This window comes from Anomaloglossus baeobatrachus, chromosome 3 (genome assembly GCF_048569485.1).
Source record: "Anomaloglossus baeobatrachus isolate aAnoBae1 chromosome 3, aAnoBae1.hap1, whole genome shotgun sequence".
In the NCBI taxonomy this organism is placed as follows: Eukaryota; Metazoa; Chordata; class Amphibia; order Anura; family Aromobatidae; genus Anomaloglossus; species Anomaloglossus baeobatrachus.
This window is the reverse complement of record NC_134355.1, coordinates 502,356,079-502,378,401: the sequence shown is the minus strand read 5'-3', so window position 1 is coordinate 502,378,401 and position 22,323 is coordinate 502,356,079. Positions and strand designations below refer to the sequence as shown.

Sequence of the window (22,323 nt, the reverse complement as noted above, 5' to 3'; positions counted from 1 at the left end):
GTTTTATAGAACCCCTGATTTTCCATTTGTTAAATCACAGTTTGAACACTGCTGACTGGAATTATCAATTCCTTGGATATCTTTTTGCATCCCGTTCCTGTTATATAGTTTAACTATCTTTTCCCATAGATCCATCGACAATTCTTTTGCCTTCCCCCCAGGTCATTGGCTGGATGAATGATGCAAGAGTGTCTGGATCCCAGAAACTTGCTCAGCTTTTATGCACATACATTGATTACAAGCAAACAGGTCACAGGTGAGGACTTTACATGCACAGAAGTTAACACAAATGGGTTTGAATGGCTAATAAATGTAATCAAGCCAAAATCACCAGGGTATGTGAACATTTGATCAGAGTTATTTCGATGTTTTTGGTTGTCATTATGATTTAACCCATTACTTTCCAAATTAGAATTTTTTTTTTATTAAATGACAGATTTTTAATGATAAAATAAAAATTGAAAATGGAATAAGCAAAATTAATGAATTTAATGTATAAATTAAATGAATTAATGATTAGTTTAATGAAGTTTAAGCAAAAGATCAGGAGTCCCAAAAAAAGGACATTGGTAGATAATAGGTTAAAAAGATTGACACATTGCTTCACCCTATCCATGAAAGGAAAAAAAAAAAAAAAAAAAGCTTGTGTGTTATAATTCCTATTCTCTGAAAAAAAGGTCACGAAATCAAAACATCTGCCAGGGTATGTAAACTTTTGAGCACAACTGTATAAACTATTGTAAAACACTGTACAATTATTTTGAGAATGTTTTGTAGGTTATTTTACATTATGAAGGTAAATCAGCTGCCTAAATTGTATTTTTAGGGTACTTTGCGAATAGTATTACAGATTAAGGGCAATATTGCATTACTGTCGGGGATACTGTGATTAACACCATTATGTTTGGGTCCTTTGCACATGGCACTATTATTGATTGAGGGCAATATCTGATTAACTCATGTACTTTTGAGGAATTATAGCACCAATTACTGTAGGGTGCATAGTGAGTACAACAATACTGCATTATGGTTAGTAGCTGGATGACATTGTTGGGGTACCAGAATAAAGAATTTGTGTTAAGATAGTATGTAGAATGCCAAAAGGATATGAGCCAAAGATGTCCAAGCAAAAGTTTGTACAGATAAGTCATGACTTTAGGAAGTGTTCTTGAAAATCTGATCCAAATGGGAGAGCTGTGAAAACGGAAAGGTCAAGAAGTGGAAAAATAATTGGCAATGCATTCGGAATTATGCCCTGGTCTGAAGATTCCCACACCACAAAAAGGATTCTCAAAACCTCCATATGTATTAGACTAAGGTTGACAGAGCCCACCAATATTCATGGCATCTACGGACAGCACTGTGTATGGGACGTTCACAACTCTGCAGAAAAGGGTCCATACTTCTAAATCTCAGCAGCTGATCCATTTGTTCTACTGTTAGGTAAGCCGTTACCAGAGAAACCGGGAGATATCTTTCAGCCGACTCTTAAGATGGCAGCTATCCAATGTGTATGCGGGCAATAAGATGAAGCAGGTCAACCAATTCAATTTCAATTCTCAGCTTCCTGGATGTGACATCAGTTTAGTTACCATATGAAACAGTGAAAACACAAGTGAATGCATTACAATACCAGATTGTGTAGCTTTTATTAAAGTATGCAAAACTTAGTTCATAAATTGAATATCAATGAAACAATATTGCAGAAATAAGTTAACACAAGAACAAAACACATTAGTCTAATGAACAGTTAATCTGTACATTAGACCAGTATTTCCCAACTCCAGTCTTCAAGGTCCGCTAACAGATGTTTTCAAGATTTCCTGCTGCTACAAAAGTGATAGAAGTATAACCTGTATAATAGTAAGGATATCCCAAGACCGTGATCGGTTAGTGTGCCTTGAGGAGTCAAGTTGGGGAGCACTGCACACGATTGAGAATACATCTAACTAACCTCCATTAGATATCAGTTTATCAAAAAGGTTTTATTTTAATATTTGAGGATAGTCCATCAATAGAAGACAAATGGATAAAGAATCTGATCTCACCAGGACCTTCTCCTAAACTTCATTAACAGAGAACTTCAAACAGGTCACAGTATAGTAGATTTGTTATAAGGGATGATTAGGCACACAGGTCTCTTTATATGGATAAATAAGAATTGGGGTCATTAATCATCACCTATAAATTAATGTACACTGTTGTATTCTGCTCCATTCATTTTCTTCTAGATTGTTTTTTTATGTAGTTCACCCGAAGGTCCAAACTGAAGACCCAATTGTTAGATGATTCAAACCTGTCTGTTGGAGAAGAGCTGCGACCCGACAGCCACATTCATCATTGTCTTATCATGTTGGAACCTCAACCCATTACTTCAGAGAAGTGCAAACATTATTTCATTATATGGTAATGCCCTGCTCTTAATACTCATGATCATTATTCTAAAGAGCACTTCATCAATACAAGTCCCTTGCATACTGTAGATGACAAAGAATCAGATCTCCAATGTGCAAAAAAGTGGCAAGTCTGCTTTGGGATATTAATCCTGATGACATTTATATTACTTCCAATTAAAGAAGAAACCACAGCAGGTCATAGCTTGACCAAGATCAATTAAGGAGGGGTCGTTACATCATTTGGTGGATAAACAACACCCCATCATTTGATAAAGGGGTGAGCTGCAATTTCTTCTGCGATTCATGATATATTGGGATGTTTGGGTTGAGGTCTAACACTACGAGCAACCACCTACTACATTGATGAGGAGAGATTTGCAAAAACCCCCTTGCTTTGTTGCAGATTTGAATTTTAATGAGCTGATTTACTACAATTAACCAATTTAGGACCAGATATCTTCTCCTATCCCAGGGACCGAACACAGCATGATAATGCTAGTTCAGACCAATAAAACAATTTGTAATATATTAGTTAAAATAGCAGCATAGTTGGAACCAATCATGAAACCATATATACTATATGCTCTGGTTACAGTACACTATAGTTTGCATAGAGGATACTATAGATTACACATGTATACTTCCCAAGGCAGAATTCAGACATCCGTGTCTCATGGTCTAAGTATGGACCCCGATGAATAGACAAGCCAATCTCTTGATCCAAACCTGATAAACCCTACAGTCTCATATATGCTTATGAGGTTGAGTCAGTAGACCCATGGCCAGCTCGTGTTTCGTAGTCCATTCTCAGACAGTCAAACACAGACATCTGAATTCAATATGGCTTTGTCGTCATCATCGAAATAAGAAAATGGGTTATTTTGATATTATAGATGTATACTAAATATTTTAACTAAATCTTAAGACCTGTATATAAAGCTCAGATATATTACACTATGTACAAAGTGGACATTTAATTCTGTCAACATTCATAATACATTTTCAGATGAATTAGAAAACCGGAAGAAATCAATATCTTCCATTTAGGAGTCTATGCACAGCACAAATATTACGTAAACCTCCATAGTTCCAGCCATTATGAAGACGTAAGTCCAATGAGCAATCAAATGGATCCATTGAAAAGCTTGCGCAGAGCATGTCAGCTCATTGGGGTCATAGTACTTTCGTGCTGCCCTCCAAAGATTCCAGAGAAAAACTCCACTGCCAGACAAACATGAATGGGTATGAAGACGTAAGAGCTGTAAATCATCATTGCAATTGCCGTTAATAGCACAGTGTTAAAAATGGACTGCTCCCAGGGCTCCAGTACGTAGCTGCATGTTATGAGGAGATATTGATAGTACAGCCAAGAGAGGTAATCTTTAATATGCTTTACATCCATCTTTAGCAGTATGGCTGCAATGCCAGACCTAGAAAAAAGAAAGAAACCAGTTTATAAATAGACCTAAATCCTGAGTAGAAAGCCAAGGCAGAGTAGGAGATGCACGTCAATGAATATAGGTGAAAATGAGCGACCCTTATTCACCTGGATACATGGCTTGGGTTAATAAAGCTCACGAGGTTGCACATATATCCAATTGATTGCTGCTTCTACTGTTTTATCTACATTTGGAGGTTTCTGGCTGGTTACCTATGAGAGTATTCACCCACTACTGAAGAACTGTGCAGCCATCTTTCCTTGTGGTCAAAGAAGAATGGCAGTAGCGGTACTTACCATCATCGTCAGCTTACACTACATTTTACATGCTATGCCAAAGAGAAGTACGTCAGTCATCATAAGTGCAGAACTTGCTTTCATGCAGAGGAAAAACTTGAAGCCCCTTAACGTAGAATCTGTTATCAGGTCCTATACCGATGTCTTCTTATATAGCAGATGGTCTATAGACTAGGGATGAATGAACCCCGGTTCCTTTTCGGGTTTGTCACAATAACAAAAGCTTGTTGAAAGGTTGCCGAGCAGCCAATTAGCAAGTTCCAGGCCATTGCAGCCAAGCGAAGAATTGGCATGGCTGTGATTGGCCAGGGAAATCACTAAGAAATAAATAAAAATAAAATAATATAATGACATGGGCTACTAATGGTAGTAAGAACAGGATAGTTATGCTGCAGTCAAATCTCTTCCAGGCCAGCTAATTAAGGTTCATCAATAGTCACTACTTCTCCCTCCCTCTATGCCAGGGTCTGTGATTGGTTGCAGACTGCGATACATGCACCCCACCCGGTGTCTGCGTTTGTGATTCTTTGCAGTCAGTTTTCTATATAGTAGTGTGAAGAGAAATAAATAAAAAATTATGTAGACTTCCGCCATATATTGATAGCCAGCGCGGGTAAAACATCACTTACAGCAGCCCCCATTTTTTACATCCGGCCACAGTAAATCAGACAGGTGGGGGCTGGTAGAGTAGAGCAGAGTAGAGCCTGTTCCAATGTTCAAAAAGGAGGGAGAGGAGAAAAAGAAAAAAAAAAGGGAGGAAGCAGAAGCAGATCTAGCAATCTCTGCAAGGCCACTTTCATATGTCTGTGCAAAACACGAACGTTTTGCATGGTCCATGGTGAAACTGTATGTGTGTTCTTTCTACGTGTGTTGTCCTTGTGCCGTGTGACTTTCATCCGGACAGCACGAGCTGGTATGCTTAACTGTCTCCAGTGCTGTTACTTCCAGGAGAGCTCAGTGAATTTGTAATGATTGGGACCAGAAGCAACAGCAGAGGAAGAGACCGAAGCGCCAGTGACAAAGTATATATGCAAAAAAAAAAAAAACCTGTTATGTGACCTGTGTTTTCTCCGGTACATGTCACACGTATCACCTCAGTACATGTGATGATTGACATCACAGGTACTGAAGACACCGATGTGTGAAGGAGGCCTAGTCTCCAAACCAGTTAACTTTCTTTTAGCTCTCCTTCAGCACCTTGCAGCTATTTTTTTGGTTTACATCCTGAACTTTCTACCAGCTCTCCATCTATGCCTTTACACAAAAATATCCAACAGGCAGGGCTGTGTCTGTTCCCACCCTTATATCCAAGCTTCAATGCTCACCCACTCTAGTCTTCCAACAAAGAACCATCTAGAGACTAGTATATAGCCTCAAGATGGATGTAGCTGCACACAGTTTTTCCCCCACTTCATATAGTATGCACTATCCCAACACACCTGTAGTAACGTTAATATATGAGGACGCTGGTTAGTGTAGGGGAATAATGAGTAATGTGTTAATTTATTCTACTGTAATAACTCTGGAACGCCCTGCACCATTAGCCAAACTAATAAGACTACTATTTTGCGAGTCTGCAATTTGCCCTCTATGAAACTGCTGGAGGATCACAGGCCACACTTCTATGACATCATTGCTCAGAGCTCACGGCACAGCTTCTGGCTGAACAGTTCAAAGCTTAGGGAGGAAATCTCTGTGCTTTGAACAGATTGTAGCAGGAATTAACACTAGAAGTCCCAGAGAGGGGTCATTTAACACTTCTGCCTTTGGAACCCAGAGAGCTCGAAATTCCTGGGACTTCTAGTGTTAAAGAGATTGAAGTCACAACACCACATGTGGCAGCTCAGGAACAGTGCAAAGTTTTAACATCGAGTAAACTGCAAAGTTCCTTAATTTCGGATACTTAAAATACTTGTGATTACCACTGATCTAAAATTTAGAAGGGGTTTTCTAGGTACATATCATATAGCCCTATATGCTACACATTGAATGTTTCTTTTTCTACAAATGTCTGCTCATTATGACATGAAGTTATAATTTTGAATTTTAACTTCCATATCTAAATACAAAAAATCCCAATGCTTAATAGTGTTAAAAAAAACCAAAAAAACCCCCCACACACACACCTTATGAAAAATGCTTGAAATTCATGTCATTTTTAAAGTGTTTGTGTTTTTAAATACCCAGGACATACTGCAGTCTGAAAGATAAAAATAAACCAGAAATACAAAAAATGCTCCACAAAATACTAATTTCTATGTGGTGCATTTAATATCTTACAACGTGCAGTTTTTTTTCCCACTTAAAAGGTGTGTCACACCAGCCTTAAAGAGGTTGTCCAATACTTTAAAACCGGGTCATACTTGCAAGATAGTCGCATCACATCATCCGGCATGGCCTGCCGCCCTCCAGACAGGAGCGTCTCAGCTGCATAGCCAACCTGCTCCTGTCCGGAGTGTGCACCTGTGGCACTCCTGAAGCCTCAGTCGCCACAAGGTACTGCATCTGTCTTAAGGTGCAGTCCTGATCCAGGTAAGAAGGGGTTAACCACTGGTGTTCAGAGCTTACACACATCCTGAGCTCATCACTTGCACAGATACACAGGAAGCCAGCCAGCTGGGGATTTCCCAGTTGCTGAGGCAACCACCAATTAGTCATCGCAAAGGTGGGGGCTGCTTGGGGAAGTGAGCAAGCAAACAGTTTCTAGTCAGATCAGTCTGGGACGGAGAAGGAACAACAGGTCCCTGGGGGATGGGGGGGGGTGTGTGCTGCCCAGCTCTCCTCAGGGAGACCACCCAGGATGCATGCTTCAGATCTATCTCGGGAAAGGAGAAAGGGCCAGAACATCATGGAATTTGTAATACCACAGCTGCTATAGAGAGTGCTTAAAAGCTTCTGTAGCTATGACCGGGTAGAATGGAAGTGACCGGGAGGATGGAGAGAAGCAGGAGACGACTGGGTGGAGCCGGTGAGAGAGGAAAACATGGTAGCTGAGGTCGAGCCTAACCGTTCCCACAGTGCTGTCGGGGTGCAGAGCCCTTGGTTAGGGAAACCTTCATGGACTAACAAATCTGCAGGGGATGGGGATTCCAAATCCCGCTGCCCACTACCCATTTTCCTGGAGCACAGTGAGAAAATATTATAATAAATTATATATATATATATATACACATATATATATAATCCGGGAACAGGGCCACGGCTGGACCCCACATCAGACCTGCATATGGGACGGGACACTTAACACCGACGGCGGAGTCCCCAAATTGCTTCAGGCCACGGTGAACCCCGGTGTCAGGGCAGAGGAGGAAGGTCTCACACGCTCCACAACACCGGTGGGGTGACCTCTAATTCATCCAGGATCGGCTGGGGCCCAGCATGGCGGTGACCGGAACCCTGAGGGCAGCATCATAAGAACTGTGAGTAAAAGACCCAGACGCGCAACCATTGCCTCAGTCCCTTATTACTGGCGCCGTCGCCACAGGCTTCGGCGCCAACGGCCCTTCTCCCCCGTCGCTACCCCTGGGGCTCGCTTCACCTGTGGGGAGCTGCACTACCTTAGCTGCGTCAACATCAGCCCCAGGGAAGAGCCACATCTCGCAGCGGTGGCTGAATCCTTGGCCGCACAACACGGGTGGTGCTGCAAAGCAAACCCACCCATCCCTCATTACCAGGACACTGTGCAACCTTCTTTAATGACGACAACGGGGCCACAGAGCCAAGTCAGGCCAGTCACAGCGACCCCAGAGTACCACTGGCGACGGGTGAGCCTGAGGCCCCGGGGTGCTGCACTGCCGTGCCAGGTGATGCGATGCGAGAATCACGTGAGTCTCTTGCAAGTGTGACTCTGGCCTAACATTGATGATTTATTCTATGGATAGGCCATCAATGTCTGATCCACCGAGGTCCGACACTCAGCATTCCTGCTGATCAGCTGTTTTTGATACGGATGGCAGCATCAGGGGGCCAGAAATGCTAAGTTCCAGAGCTGCCCCGTTTCCTGATTGTGGCCGTGGCAAAATATTGCACACATCAGCCTCCCATAGATTTAAAAATGGGATGCGGATGTTCAGTACCCGGCAGCGACCATTATCAGAAGATGAAGCAGCTCCAAATCTGAGCATTTCCAGCCACCCGCTGCCAAGATCAACAGATCGGGAAGGGGGGGGGGGGGTACGGGGTGTCAGACCACGGCCGATCAGACGTTGATGACCTATCCTATGTCCCCAAGTCCTCATTTAGGCAATGGTGTACCACAAACTGGTTAAGGTCTCCTGACCTAAACTAGTCTGCCTTACAGGAATGTTTGAGCTGATCAAGTTCAGGTTTCAGGTCAGGAAACATGCAGGCATTCTGTGTTACACCAACGTTTGGATGAAACTTTAAAAGGCATTTCCCATCCTATCCAAAATATGTAGTAGTTGTAATATTATTCATTATAAATACCTTAAATTAGAAATGTAGAATAATTCTTCTGATTCACTGTCGCTCACCTCATGTTCAGGGCATTGCAGGACCTTAAGTATGCATGCTTATGGCCACTAGCAACTAACTGGCTGTGACTATATGCATGGTCGTAACTATGGATACCTAAGGTCCTGCAGTTCCCTGAACATGAGGTAACGACAGAGAATTTGTAATTGGAGGCATTTGCTAATAATATACCAACTACATATTGGGATAGGATCTTGGAGATGGGAATACACGACCGGCCGATTTTTCGCTTTCTGTTTTTTTTTTATCGCCATTCTTTTTCTGAGGCGTGTAACTTTTTTATTTTTCAGTCAATATGGTCATGTGAGGGCTCATTTTTTGCAGAACGAGCTGTACTTTTAAATTAAACCATCAGTTTTACCATATAGTGTACTGGAAAACGGCAAAAAAATTCCAAATGCAGAAAAATTGCAAAAAAGTGCGATAGCACTATTGTTTGAGATATGTTATTCACTCTGTTCACTATATGGTAAAACTGATGAGTGGGTGTGATGCCTCAGGTCAGTGCGAGTTCGTAGACACCAAACATGTATAGGTTTACTTTTATATAAGGGGTAAAAAAAAACAAAAAAAAAAACGGAAGTTTGTCTGAAAAAAGTGGCGCACGTTTTACGCCATATTCCGTGACCCGTAGCGTTCTCATTTTTCGGGATCTATGGCTCAGTGATGGCTTATTTTTTGCGACTCGAGCTGACGTTTTTAATGGTACCATTTTTGCGCAGATGCTACGTTTTGATCGCCTCTTATTGCATTTTGCGCAAAAGTTGTGGCGACAAAAAAACGTCGTTTTGCCGCTACGCCGTATACTGATCAGATTAATTGATTTTATATTTTTATAGATCGGGCGTTTCTGAACGCGGCGATACCAAATGTGTGTATATATTTTATTTTTTTAACCCTTTTTTTTTATTTTACTAGTCCCCCTAGGGGGCTATTGCGATCAGCATTCCGATCGCTCTGCAGTATCTGCTGATCACAGCTACAAGGCTGTAAACAGCAGATACGCTCTCTCTTTCGCTGGCACAGCGAAAGTAAAAGCAAGTCAGGTGTAGTACAGGAGTCATTACATGACCCTGTGCTACCATGACAACTATCGGAAGTCACGTGATTGCGTCACGTGACTTCCGGTATCGGGCGGTAAGTAAAAGTTTACCGCGATCGTGCTTATAATGGCGCTGTCACATATTGACAGCGCCATATAAGGGGTTAAACGGCATGAGCAGATAACGATTCTGCTCGTGCCTAGCAGGCACACATCTCAGCTGTGAAAATCAGCTGAGATGTGTGCCGATTGCAGCATGATGCTGCCGGCAGACCGCGGGCAGTAACGTTATGCCCGCTAGGACGTAATTTTACGGCCCGCGGTCGTTAAGGGGTTAAAGCAGATTCTACATCAGTGCATGGTTCTGTGATGCACAATATTCGGATATGGGCACACAGAGTCCCTTTGCATAGGTTTTGGGAACAGCTTGCTAAACTGCACATAGCTTAAAGGCCCCGTCAAACTAAGCAACATCGCTAGCAACATCGCTGCTAACGAACAACTTTTGTGACGTTGCTAGCGATGTTGCTGTGTGTGACATCCAGCAACAACCTGGCCCCTGCTGTGAGGTCGTTGGTTGTTGCTGAATGTCCTGGGCCATTTTTTAGTTGTTGCTGTCCCGCTGTGAAGCACAGATCGCTGTGTGTGACAGCGAGACAGCAACAACTAAATGTGCAGGCAGCAGGAGCCGGCTTCTGCGGAGGCTGGTAACCAATGTAAACATCGGGTAACCAAGAAGCCCTGTCCTTGGTTACCCGATATTTACCTTTGATACCAGCCTCCGCCGCTCTCACTGTCAGTGCCGGCTCCTGCTCTGTGCACATGTAGCTGCAGGACACATCGGGTTAATTAACCCGATGTGTGCTGTAACTAGGAGAGCAAGGAGCCAGCACTAAGCATTGTGCGCTGCTCCCTGCTCTGTGCACATTTAGCTGCAGCACACATCGGGTAATTAACCCGATGTGTGCTGTACTAGGAGAGCAGGGAGCCAGCACTCAGTGTGCGCTGCTCCCTGCTCTCTGCACGTGTAGCTGCGTGAGCTGGTAACCAAGGTAAATATCGGGTTGGTTATCCGATATTTACCTTAGTTACCAAGCGCAGCATCTTCCACGCGGCGCTGGGGGCTGGTCACTGGTTGCTGGTGAGCTCACCAGCAACTCGTGTAGCCACGCTCCAGCGATCCCTGCCAGGTCAGGTTGCTGGTGGGATCGCTGGAGCGTCGCAGTGTGACATCTCACCAGCAACCTCCTAGCAACTTACCAGCGATCCCTATCGTTGTTGGGATCGCTGGTAAGTTGTTTAGTGTGACTGGACCTTTAGTGATAGAATGGAGGACTAGCAGTAAAACAATTAACTCCTATCAAAGGAGGGCTTATTAGGGGGATCAGTACTATATACTTATTAAAGTATGGTCAGCACTTCAGACAGATGAAAAATAAGTGCACATGGGGAATGGGGAGACATTCTCAACTGATAACCTTCAAGAGTGAACCACAGCAATTATTAAGAAAGAAATATGCTGAGCATCACAAGTGCTATGGTTTACTTTTGAAGAAGACTAGTAGGGCTATAGTCACACTGACGTTTTGTTGCCTTTTTTCCCCCACTCAAATCTTGGCACAGAGTCTTCAGAGAAGGAATGCATCCACTGGTTGCCAACCTATGTATGGTGAAGGTTCTTTTAAAGAGAATCTGTGACAAGGTTTTTACTATCTAATCCGAGAGCAGCATAAATGTAGGAAAAGACCTCAATTCCAATGATGTGTCCCCTAGTTTACTGGGTCAGCACCTGTGATAATCAAAAGGTCTAAGGCTATGTCCACAATTTGTGTCATCCTAGTTGCAATTCTAAACGCATCCTCTGACAGAAATTGCTTTTGCCAAAGTGGCTTTTGACCACAAAATCGTTATAAATACGCGTGCGTTTTTACAGCTTTTTACCTGCATTTCCATTGCTTAAAGTCAGCTGCGGTTTGATTACAAAGACACTACTAAAAAAAGTTTTGACATACAAAACACTATTAAAAAAGGGTAACAAAAAAGAAAAAAAAAAAAATTTAAATCATTACGAAAATAGTTATATTTAATAATTATAGTGGTTTTATACTATTTATCACTATAATTCTAATAACTTAATATTTTTCATTAAATTTAATTGTCGGACTATGTGTGGGTGTAAAGGGACATATTATTCCATTATTTTGAAGTCAGAAAAGCATGTGCTTATGTAGTCCAAACCGCATGTTTTCTGCAGCCAAAAAGCATGTAAAACGCTGGAATTTTGATATTGCTTGCTTTTTACAACTTTTCATTGACTTCAATGTTAGCAAAATGCAGCCCAAATGGAAAAACAATTGACATGTTGCTTCTTTGAACGCAGAGTTATTGCCCAAAATTATGCAAATTAAACGCAGTGTTTTGAACTGCAAAGTGCGCACAAGAAATCCACTTTTCCCATAGACTTTGCTGGAAAATCAAAACACATGCATTTTGGCATGAAAACGCTGGAGTTCAAAACGCTGCAGAAAAGCAGGTGAAAACGCAAAGTGCGGACACAGCCTTAGGGTACCTTCACACTTTAGCGATGCAGCAGCGATCCGACCAGCGATCTGACCTGGTCAGGATCGCTGCTGCATCGCTACATGGTCGCTGGTGAGCTGTCAAACAGGCAGATCTCACCAGCGACCAGCCCCCAGCCAGCAGCGACGTGCAAGCGACGCTGCGCTTGCACGGAGCCGACGTCTGGAAGCTGCGGACACTGGTAACTAAGGTAAACATCGGGTATGGTTACCCGATGTTTACATTAGTTACCAGCGCACACCGCTTAGCTGTGTGTGCAGGGAGCCGCGCACCCTGAGCGCTGGCTCCTTGCTCTCCTAGCTACAGTACACATTGGGTTAATTAACCCGATGTGTAATGGAGCTACATGTGCAGAGAGCAGGGAGCCGCGCACACTGCTTAGCGCTGGCTCCTTGCTCTCCTAGCTACAGTACACATCGGGTTAATTAACCCGATGTGTACAGCAGCTACATGTGCAGAGAGCCGGAGCCGGCAGCGCAGGCAGCGTGAGAGCGGCGGAGGCTGGTAACTAAGGTAAATATCGGGTAACCACCTTGGTTACCCGATGTTTATCTTGGTTACAGCTTACCGCAGCTGCCAGACGCCGGCTCCTGCTCCCTGCTCGCTTCATTTGTCGCTCTCTCGCTGTCACACACAGCGATCTGTGTGTCACAGTGGGAGAGCGCCTTTGAAGAAAACGAACCAGGGCTGTGTGTAACGAGCAGCGATCTCGCAGCAGGGGCCAGATCGCTGCTCAGTGTCACACACAGCGAGATTGCTAATGAGGTCACTGCTGCGTCACAAAAAGCGTGACTCAGCAGCGAGCTCGCTGTGTGTGAAGCACCCCTTATAAGTAGCAGAGTTCAGAATGCTAGCCTCACCCACACCATAGTTCTCTGTGTACACTGTCTGTTGACAGTGAGCTGCTTATCAGAGGTGGACTCATGGTCCAATAAACTGGCACAAGGGAGGTAGTCTGGCTAGTGATAAATGTATTTGTTTTATCACCAGGAGATTAAGGAAATAACAGTACACAGATAAGTGACATCATGTCAGGACCTACAATATGCTGTCTTTAGACTGCATAACCAAAATCATCTGGCAGAGTCCCTTAAAGTATATAGGTAATGCCTCAAGAATTATACTGAATAGGTTATGTCTGATCTTTCATATGCTCACATTACTCTAGCCTTAAGAGTGCATTTATATCAAATGTATTACATGGACATGTGCTCTCCGAAGAAAAACTGGACAGCACGAAAATTAAATAGGGTGAGACTACTATTCAAATCTATAGGTGTGCAAAAAAAAAAAAAAAAAATTTGATCTTCTACAGATCATCTCTATTACACCTGACTTTTTTTATGGATAATTGCCATTATTAATCTAAGGAACCAAATTTTGATCATGCACAGTGTAAACTGTTGGGGTACAAATACAGATACCATGCAGATGCACATTTGGATGGCAAAGATCAAAAATGGACATAATACCTATAAGACATACCAGTGCAGGAAAAACACAGTTTGGACATAATGAAAGATGTGAATATATGTACCCGAAACAGGAATGTGTAATGACTTTTCTCAAAGGCTGCATTTGATCTACAAAACCGGAAATGCTAGTTTCAGAACAAACGGCTGCATTACTAAGCAGGTTTAGCTGAGTTCCTACATATCTGTGGTGGTGTCTAGTTGACAGACCAGTTACGAGGCACGTATACAAGTCAGCGAAGCTCATACATAAATCATGATAAACATTGTAAATCCATTACACCCACTTTGTAGAATGGGTGGATTGTGGTGCTTTGTCCAGTAACATTTTATAACCAGCGTAAAAGTCACCCGGATACAAAAACATCTGTAGCATCTCACATCTGCAAACAACTTTTATACACAGACCAGTATATAGCAGGCTTTATTCATGCCAATTGTAGGCGATTACGTTTTACTACCGTTCTGACTTGCGTACGTCCCACAGCCTGGGTATGTCATCACGAGCCACCGCCAGTGGTTATGGCTTCAATAGCACGTACGTGCCATGGAAGCGGTAGCTTGGGATGACGTACCAGTATGAGTCAAGTCAGAAGGAGTATGCCCACCATGACAGATCAGAAGCTGCTGTACCCCCTTCATGTACTACAGGTCATTTCAATGGAATACACTGAAGTTTTTAATTATTTTCCTACATTAATCTGAGAGCAGCATAACATAGGAGTAGAGATCCTGATACCAGCGATGTGTCATTTACTGGTCTGCTTAGTGTAATATTGATAAATCACAGTTTAAATCAGCAGCAGATCATCATTAGAGGACTACCTGGTGTGCTGCCAGGTAGTCCAGCAAATTCATGAACTCTGTATTAGGCCATGTGCGTACGTTGCGTAATGTCCATGCTGAAAAATCTGCAGCGATTTGCAGTGAATGTGCGCTTCAAATCGCTGCAGAAACACTACATAATGGATGCAGTGTGTCTGCAGAATAGATGCAGAATTCATGTGCTCTGGATGCTGCCTCTCCTATAGACAGAGTGGGAGCTGCATCCAAAGCGCACAAAGTAAGTGACATGTTGCTTTTTAGAACGCAGCGATTTAGATCATAAGTTCAACATGCAAAACGCTGCGCTCTCAAACGCAACAAGCGGCTGGATTATGCACAATCTTCATAAGATTGTGCTGCGAACGCAGGACGCATGCGTTTACGTTGTAGTGCGATACGCAGCATAAAGGCATGAAATTACGCAACGTGCGCATATAGCCTGAGATCTGCAGCAGAGGAAACCGTGATTTTATCAATATGACAGCAAACAGCTCAATAAGTGACACATTGCTGGAATCAGGGTCTGTCTTTACATCATGCAACAAAAAGGAGTTAAAACCCTCCAATAGCTAAGTAATTACTCACAGAAAAATGGCAGAAAATGTAAACTGCCCAGGTCAAAAAAAAAACCCCAAAAAACAAAAAACCTAATGCAGTACCAAGATGCAGCAAGACCTCCAATAAATGGAGGCATCACATTTTATACAGGATGCAGCCGGGCCTCTTTATGTTAGGTCTTGCATACTATACTCACTGTCCCTGCATGGAGCACATATTTAGTACTGGCGCAGCCCGCTGGCATCTAATAGGATGGGCGTAACTAGTAGGCTGCATACCAGATGATGTAAACCTGCATGTGTGAACGGTGCCCTATGCAAGCCATAAGTGTGCAATTTTATCATCCAGCAATCGCAATCACTCCTCTCCATCATTGGAAACGGTAGAGTGATTTGCTCCTCTTGCACCTGTGATACCTCCATTTATTGGAGGTCGTGCATTAGTTTTTTTTGTCCTGGGCAGTTTTCATCTTCTACCATTTTCTTGTGAGTAATCTCATATGCGGGGAGCAAAATACTGGTGACTGATTGCTGCTTTTTTTTTTTTTTTTTTACACCGCAAATAGTTCTATTAGAGTGTTGCGGGCGGAGGGGCCGCGCTCGCTACGCTCGGGTCCGGGGCTGCTCGGTGGCTCGACCGGTGGGCCGGACCTGGGGACTCGAGCAGCGCTCCTCGCCCCCGAGTGAAAAGGGGTGTTGGGTGGTTTTTGTGAGATAGTTTGTGACGCCACCCACGGGTCGTGGTGATAGTGGGCACCACCGCTGCTTGTGACGGGATTCCCGGGAACGATGGCGGGGAGCAGCTAGGTGTTGGTTCCCCCTCCGTTGGTAATCCCGGGGCCCGGTAGTGGACGGGGAGGCAGGAAGGCTGGGGTGCAGGGTTGCAGGGCAGCGCGGCACGGTGCCGGATGGCACTGTTGTACTCACTCAGGCACAGATTCACAGAGTCTCTGGTAAACCAAACGGCTGGATGGACGTGTCCCGCAGCCGGCTGCAGTTTCTTTGCTCTCCCCGGACAGGTTGATGGTGGCTGTCTTTCCCTGCACCATTGTAGAATGTATTGACTCCGATGGTTTCCCACTGGTAGTCCGCTCACCGGCGTGTATGTACCGAAGGAGCCCGTTTTGCCCGCAGGTGCTGGCCCTTGGATCTCTAGCCTATGGCGGTGGCTTTTTATCCTCACTGTATGGACTGTAGTCTTCTGTAGGGTCTTGGGTGAAAGGGAACCCCTGGGGTCCCGGTCACTATCGGATTTGACCATTTTCGGCTGCTTCCAGCCTGGTCGGGGTCTGATGGCCCTGCCTTGGTGCTTTGTACAGATCTGCTCCCCGGCTCGGTACTGGCGGGCCACCGCCCATTCCCGGTTCTACGGTTCCGCTGACCTGCACCCTTGTGGTCGCAATGTTGAAGCAACACTTCTATATGTGCAAAGATACAAGAAACTAAAAGCAAGAAAAAAAAAAAAAAAAAAAAAATAAAAAAAAAAAAAAAAAAGAAGAAGGAGCCAGCACATATTTGTTTGCATTTGTGACGCCCTGGACTAGCCGGGGGGGGGGGGGGGGTGTCACAGGTAGGCCCTTGCCCTTGCACAAACACCCTCCACCTTAATAAGGTGACAGCAGCCAACCTACAAAAACCTTGTCACCTCCCTCAGGGTTTGATGTTCACACCAGGGGGCGGAGCCAGGCGATTGGCCACGCCCACCGAGGAGTACACAGGCCCTGAGGCTGGAAAACAGTGTGGATTAGTTTTGACAGTGAAGTGGAGTGTAGTTTAAGTGCAGACCTGTGTCCAGATCTGCCACAGTCTAACACCAGGTGTCTGGGTTGGAGCCCAGTCACCTCTGGCAAGGAGGCAGATGGTGGTGGCTGCCTGCAGGAGCTGGGATTACAGCCGGTGGAACCGTAAGGACAGGGGACAGGTGGTGGCCCGCCGGTACCGAACCGGGGAACCGATTGGAAACCGGAGCACCAGGAGGGGTACTCAGACCCAGTACGAGGCCCAGAAACAACTGGGCTGAGTCAAATCAACTGATTGAGGACTGGACTTTAGGCCCTTTCCCACCTAAGACCCGACTGAAGACAACAGCCCAACCATAGGGGTAGAAAGCAACCACCCAGGCATCGAGACCCGACGGGCCAGCGTCTGTGGGCAAAAGGGCTCTACCAGCACACACCAGGCTGGGGAGCGGACTACCGTTGCTCAGGCATAGGAGTCATCATTTCTACAAAAGAGAGGTGCAGGAGAAAGGCGGAAACCACCATCCTGAAAAAGGGGAAAAGCGCAGCCGGCTGCGGGCACCGTCCACCATCTTGTTTGGTTTACCAGAGACTCTAGCGTGTTTGTGATAGTGAGTACAACAGTGCCTTCAGGCCGCGCACCGCACCGACACGCCAGCAGCATCATACATTCCACCGCCTCAGCACCTCCCTCGGGCCCCCGGGACCATCATCCCCTACCCACGAAGGGGGTCAACACCAAGCTGCGCAACACCGTCCCTGGGTGCCTAGGCAACGGCAGCGGTGGTGTCCATCCATTCACCACAACCCGTGGGTGGCGTCACAAATTCAAATCCCCTACAAACAACCGTGGCTCCGGCCGTGGACCTCCCCACCGAAGTCCCTACATGTAGCGCCAACACCCCCCTTTCAGAGCGACGTGACCCCCGGGTCCGTGAGGAGCTCGAGCCACCCACCAACGAGCACGGATCCGAGCGGCTCGGCAGCCGGCCGAGCCCCGGGGCGATACACATTCAAGCAATGCTTAAGTGCACATTCACATTGTGGCTAATGGCAGATGCAATCTGAAATAAGGGTAATGAGCAAATAACTTGCAGCAAGTAAATGACTAGTAATAGTACAAATAAATATTTTTAACTAAAAGACACCACAAATGTGCCAGCCTTTTTATTTTTTAAAGGGGGGGGGGATTTTGGTTAGGTTCTTGGACATATAGGGGTGTGTCCCCCACTTTTTTGGACTTTACATTGAGTCTATATAGCTTTCCATAGAATGGTGATAAATAGCTCGGTCTGGCTCCTGCTTTTGCCCCAGTTAAAGAAGCCAATCATTAGACCATCCTCATTGGGTACATTACATTGGGATGGCTTTAAACACTTCTTCATTTAATCAAAATAATGTCAACTAAGTACCCTATGTTATATACATGTATTATTGCCACTCATTTCCTTGCTACAGGGTGTATGTACAATGTTTTTATATTAGGATGTAGCTGAAACTCCACCCTTTGTATTGGCCAATTGCCGCACAACTTTTTCAGACAATTGATACAGCCATTGCAGGTGGAGCTTTGGCCGCTCGCCATCCTGAGGAGGTTATTGCATACTTAGTGCTGCGTCACACAAGTTTGTAAATGTTTACAATGTGGAAGAAACATGGATGATCTGTCAGTGAACAAGTAATGAAATATCGCTGATGTGATCACATGCATTAAGATATTGAAAATCCTTCATAGACTTCAATGGCATTTTCTATTTGTAAAAATGGATAAAATTAGAACATGTTGTCTTTTTAAAAGATGAATGTAAATTTTTCCATATTTACATCCACAGAGGATAGGCCATTTGTCATTAGACTGCCGGATCCATTTTTTTTGGTCCATGAGTCAGTTTTCACCATTTGTGGGCCATTGTTATTCTTGCCTTGGGAAGGGGGGGGGGGGTATTTCCAAGCTACCAGTCAAAGAACACACAGCGCATGTATATCATCCAATCTGCATACACTTGCGGTCCACTTTTATGTAGTCAATTGGTCAGCCTCCCAAAAAGTTAAATAATGACATAAATAGCCCCTTCGAATACACTGCATGTGAAAAATCACAAACACTGAATTAAGCTATGGGTTAGGGTCGGAAACAGTCAAGGTAGTCGTTACTTTTCTATATGGCATACATCTCATTGTACCTTTTTATCACCAAAAGTCCCCATGGAGCATTATGTAAGTCACTGACGAATTCACTCCTAATCTTATAGAAATTTTCAAGCAAACAACACCCTGAAATGTGAATGAGACTCTGAAAGTAGTGGCCTACAGGTGAAGCAGTTCTGCAGACAATAATCCTTACGCCTCATTTTCCTTGTATGTCCAAGATCCCATAGGTTTCCTATATAATTGGTATAATTAAATGATTATTTTTTTCCAATTACAGAGCAGAGATTGGATATTCACCAGAACTAAAAGAAAACAAAAACAAAAAGTCCAAGATAGGAGACAAGTCACTGGTGACATCACCTGATGACCCAGTAGTTAACAAGTAACCATTGCTGTTGATCAAGGTGTATACATATGAGGCAATACCCTCACAAAACCTGATGGTGTAGAAGTACTCACCCTTCAAAAAAAGCATGAAACTTCTCAGACTCTGCAGAGTAGGGCAAACAAGATGTTTCTTGTATTGTTACGACCTAGAAGGCAAGAACATGGGAGGTTTAAAAATATATTACGAAAGATTAAGTACAGAACATCGTCCGGGTGTCAAATCCGTGTTCCTTCACTCAAACACAGCATGGATACCTTACCAAAGATGTAATTTAAGCCTTAGATGATAGTAACTATAGGGGTTGCCTGACAACATCGACAAACACATCCAGGGGCTTTTGGTCACCACAAGCTAAACTGGCCACAAACGCCGACCGTTAGAGACATCATGGCTAGGACAATAAGCTGACTACTAATGTTCCCTGATTCACAGTCACCTGGTACATCTAAGACCACACATAATGGACTCAGATGACAGATGCACCTATACAACCACATGACAAACAAAGGCTACCCTCTATAACAACAAGACCTTATCAGTCCATCATCCCCGAGAGGAGATGAATGGGTGGGACGCTATTGTGAGAAGTTTTCATGCCAGAAAACTCGAAAGACAAGTTATTCATATACAAGCTGGAGGATCTGGTTTGATGTGTTACATTGTGTGTGTGGCTATTTCTGAAATAAATTAAAAAAAAGGTCTTAAAGACAGATTGTATATTGTACAAACAAATAATATTACTTTTTATATCCTTGGGCCACTTTCACTTGCCAACGATTTGGTCAGTAATTGTCAGCCAAAACCAAGATTAAACATTCCACACAAGAAAAAAAAAAAAAAAAAAGAAAAGGGGGAAGGGGTTAGTAGTACCTGGTCCTTGTTTCAGGCACCTCTTGACTATTGCCTCTAAATACTGATACAGCATCACCCACCAATAATACAACGGCCATTTATCACTCCCCTATATAGGGCTGCAATGGTTCTCTCAGGGAATACCACTCCGGAGTTAGGACGGTCCATATCACAACATCAATATGGTAAACAGATTGGAATATATTATAGCACCATTTATTCCATGGCGCTTTACATGTGAAAGGGAGTATAGAGAATAAAACAAGTACAATACAGGGCACAGACTGGTACAGGAGGAGAGAGGACCCTGCCCGCGAGGGATCATGGTCTATATATAGGAAGAAAATAGTGACATGCAAAATAATCACATCAACTCTGCTACATCTGTCATTGCACACTTTAAAGAATGTCAAAAGGTTAGAAGGCAGCGAGTGTATGTGACAGGTCTGCCACCATCTCCATCCCATTACAGACAATGTTCACACCATCAGAAGTACCAACATACTGTACATTTTCAATCACTTGCAGTGAAAGTGATGAGATAAAAAAAAAAAAATATATATATTTATATATATATAAAATCACACAGTATAAAAAAAACAAACCCCGGGTACATATTTTAGGAGCTTTCCTTAGAGTAAAGTTAAAACACTCCAATTGACCTATAATTTTTATCCATGTAGAGCAGCTTTTTTTATTTTTTTACTTACATTAACCTCCAATTTTGCGTGTGATGGTCCCACCTGTAAGGTAAGTGCAGCCCTGGTACTGAGGATGATCGCAGGTGCAGCTATAGTCAGAACTGTGAATGTCAGTGGGATTGAATGCTGCTGCTCAGGTGTGTCTGCCCCTCCCAATTTCCTGTTACTATTGCAAAAAAAAAAAAAAATCCCTCCCATACAGAAAACCTGTGATGATTAATAATTGACTAGAGCATATTATGCATGTATGATGTATCCATACTGTGCAGGATAATTTAGGCGCTGGGATGCCTTCTCAGCACTGTGGCTACGTCTCCGTTTTTTCCTTATGCGTCTCCTTCATATTATACTGCGGATCAGGCAGCGCAGACATCATCATCGGCTCTCCATGTAGACCCTTCCAGTTCATAGGGAAAGGTGCGTCTGCCCCCCTCATGAAATATTCACATATGACTCCAACATCAGGAGGAAGGTAAATTTGATAAATTGTCTCAAGTCTTAAGAAACAAGTGTGTTTAATGCTGGGGTCAAACCAGCGTATAAAAAAAAAGGTCTTCTCATCCAGAGAAGTGGAACGATTTTTTTTCTGACTTGTCATCTGTATGCAATCCGTTTTTTTACTCCACAGCTATTATTCTTTTACAGGACTATTTACAGTTTTCCATTGTAATGTACCCATAAATATCATACTGATGGTCCATGTGGCATCCATTTTTTTTGTCGAACATAGCTGAGAAATGAGCACCATAGCCCCACTGAATAACATTGCTCTGAATCCCTTTTTTATCGATTGCACTTGTCCGATTCATACGCCCGGGCGAGCGAGCCCTGACACAGTACTGTTTTCAGAGAAGATCAGACTGACGTTATTGTTTTCATTTTTACATCAGTGTCTTATCAAAATCGGCTTTGCAAGTCTATGGGTCAGTGAAAAATATCAGAGAAGATAGGAGGAGGTGGAGAAATGTTCTCATATTCTTCTCAGTGAAAAAAACTAATGAAACTCTGAGCAAACTTGGAAGAAATTCTGATGACACTGATGAAAATCACTGATGAAACGGTAACGGGGTGCCAGGGGTGCCTCGGGGCTTGTAGTCGTGGCCCCTTTTTCTAGCAGGCTTACCCCTGGCTCCGCCGTCACTTTTGGGACAGGAGATGACATGGTGGGGCAGAGTGTGGTGGTGCAGATATCGCCGTCGGATGTACAGACACTTTGCAGAAGGAGGTTTGTAGAACCAGAAGGCATGTTTATTGTACACTTCTTCCAAAAGACAAAGGCAACAATCAGATGACACTCTTGCTGGGGAAAACCCTTTCTGGACGTCTCCTCTAGTGGGGATGTGCCCGGCTACTCCACTTCACCTGGCTCCCACTCCGGCTATCACAGACTG

General features: G+C 43.9%; 1 protein-coding gene across 1 annotated transcript; it reads right to left on the bottom strand.

Annotated features, from left to right (window-relative positions):
- Positions 1-1,648: 1,648 nt before the first annotated feature.
- On the bottom strand, positions 1,649-21,010 carry SPTSSB (serine palmitoyltransferase small subunit B). The gene is made up of 3 exons (XM_075338569.1): positions 20,942-21,010; positions 19,451-19,524; positions 1,649-3,826 (listed from the first exon to the last, which is right to left on the bottom strand). The coding sequence occupies exon 3, from the start codon at positions 3,796-3,798 to the stop codon at positions 3,556-3,558; it is 243 nt and encodes an 80-aa protein (XP_075194684.1). The 5' UTR covers positions 3,799-3,826; positions 19,451-19,524; positions 20,942-21,010; the 3' UTR covers positions 1,649-3,555.
- Positions 21,011-22,323: the final 1,313 nt, after the last annotated feature.

What these genes read in the sequence shown, in the direction of transcription:
- SPTSSB (XM_075338569.1), bottom strand. Translation starts at nt 3,798, where the DNA reads ATGGATGTAAAGCATATTAAAGATTACCTCTCTTGGCTGTACTATCAA.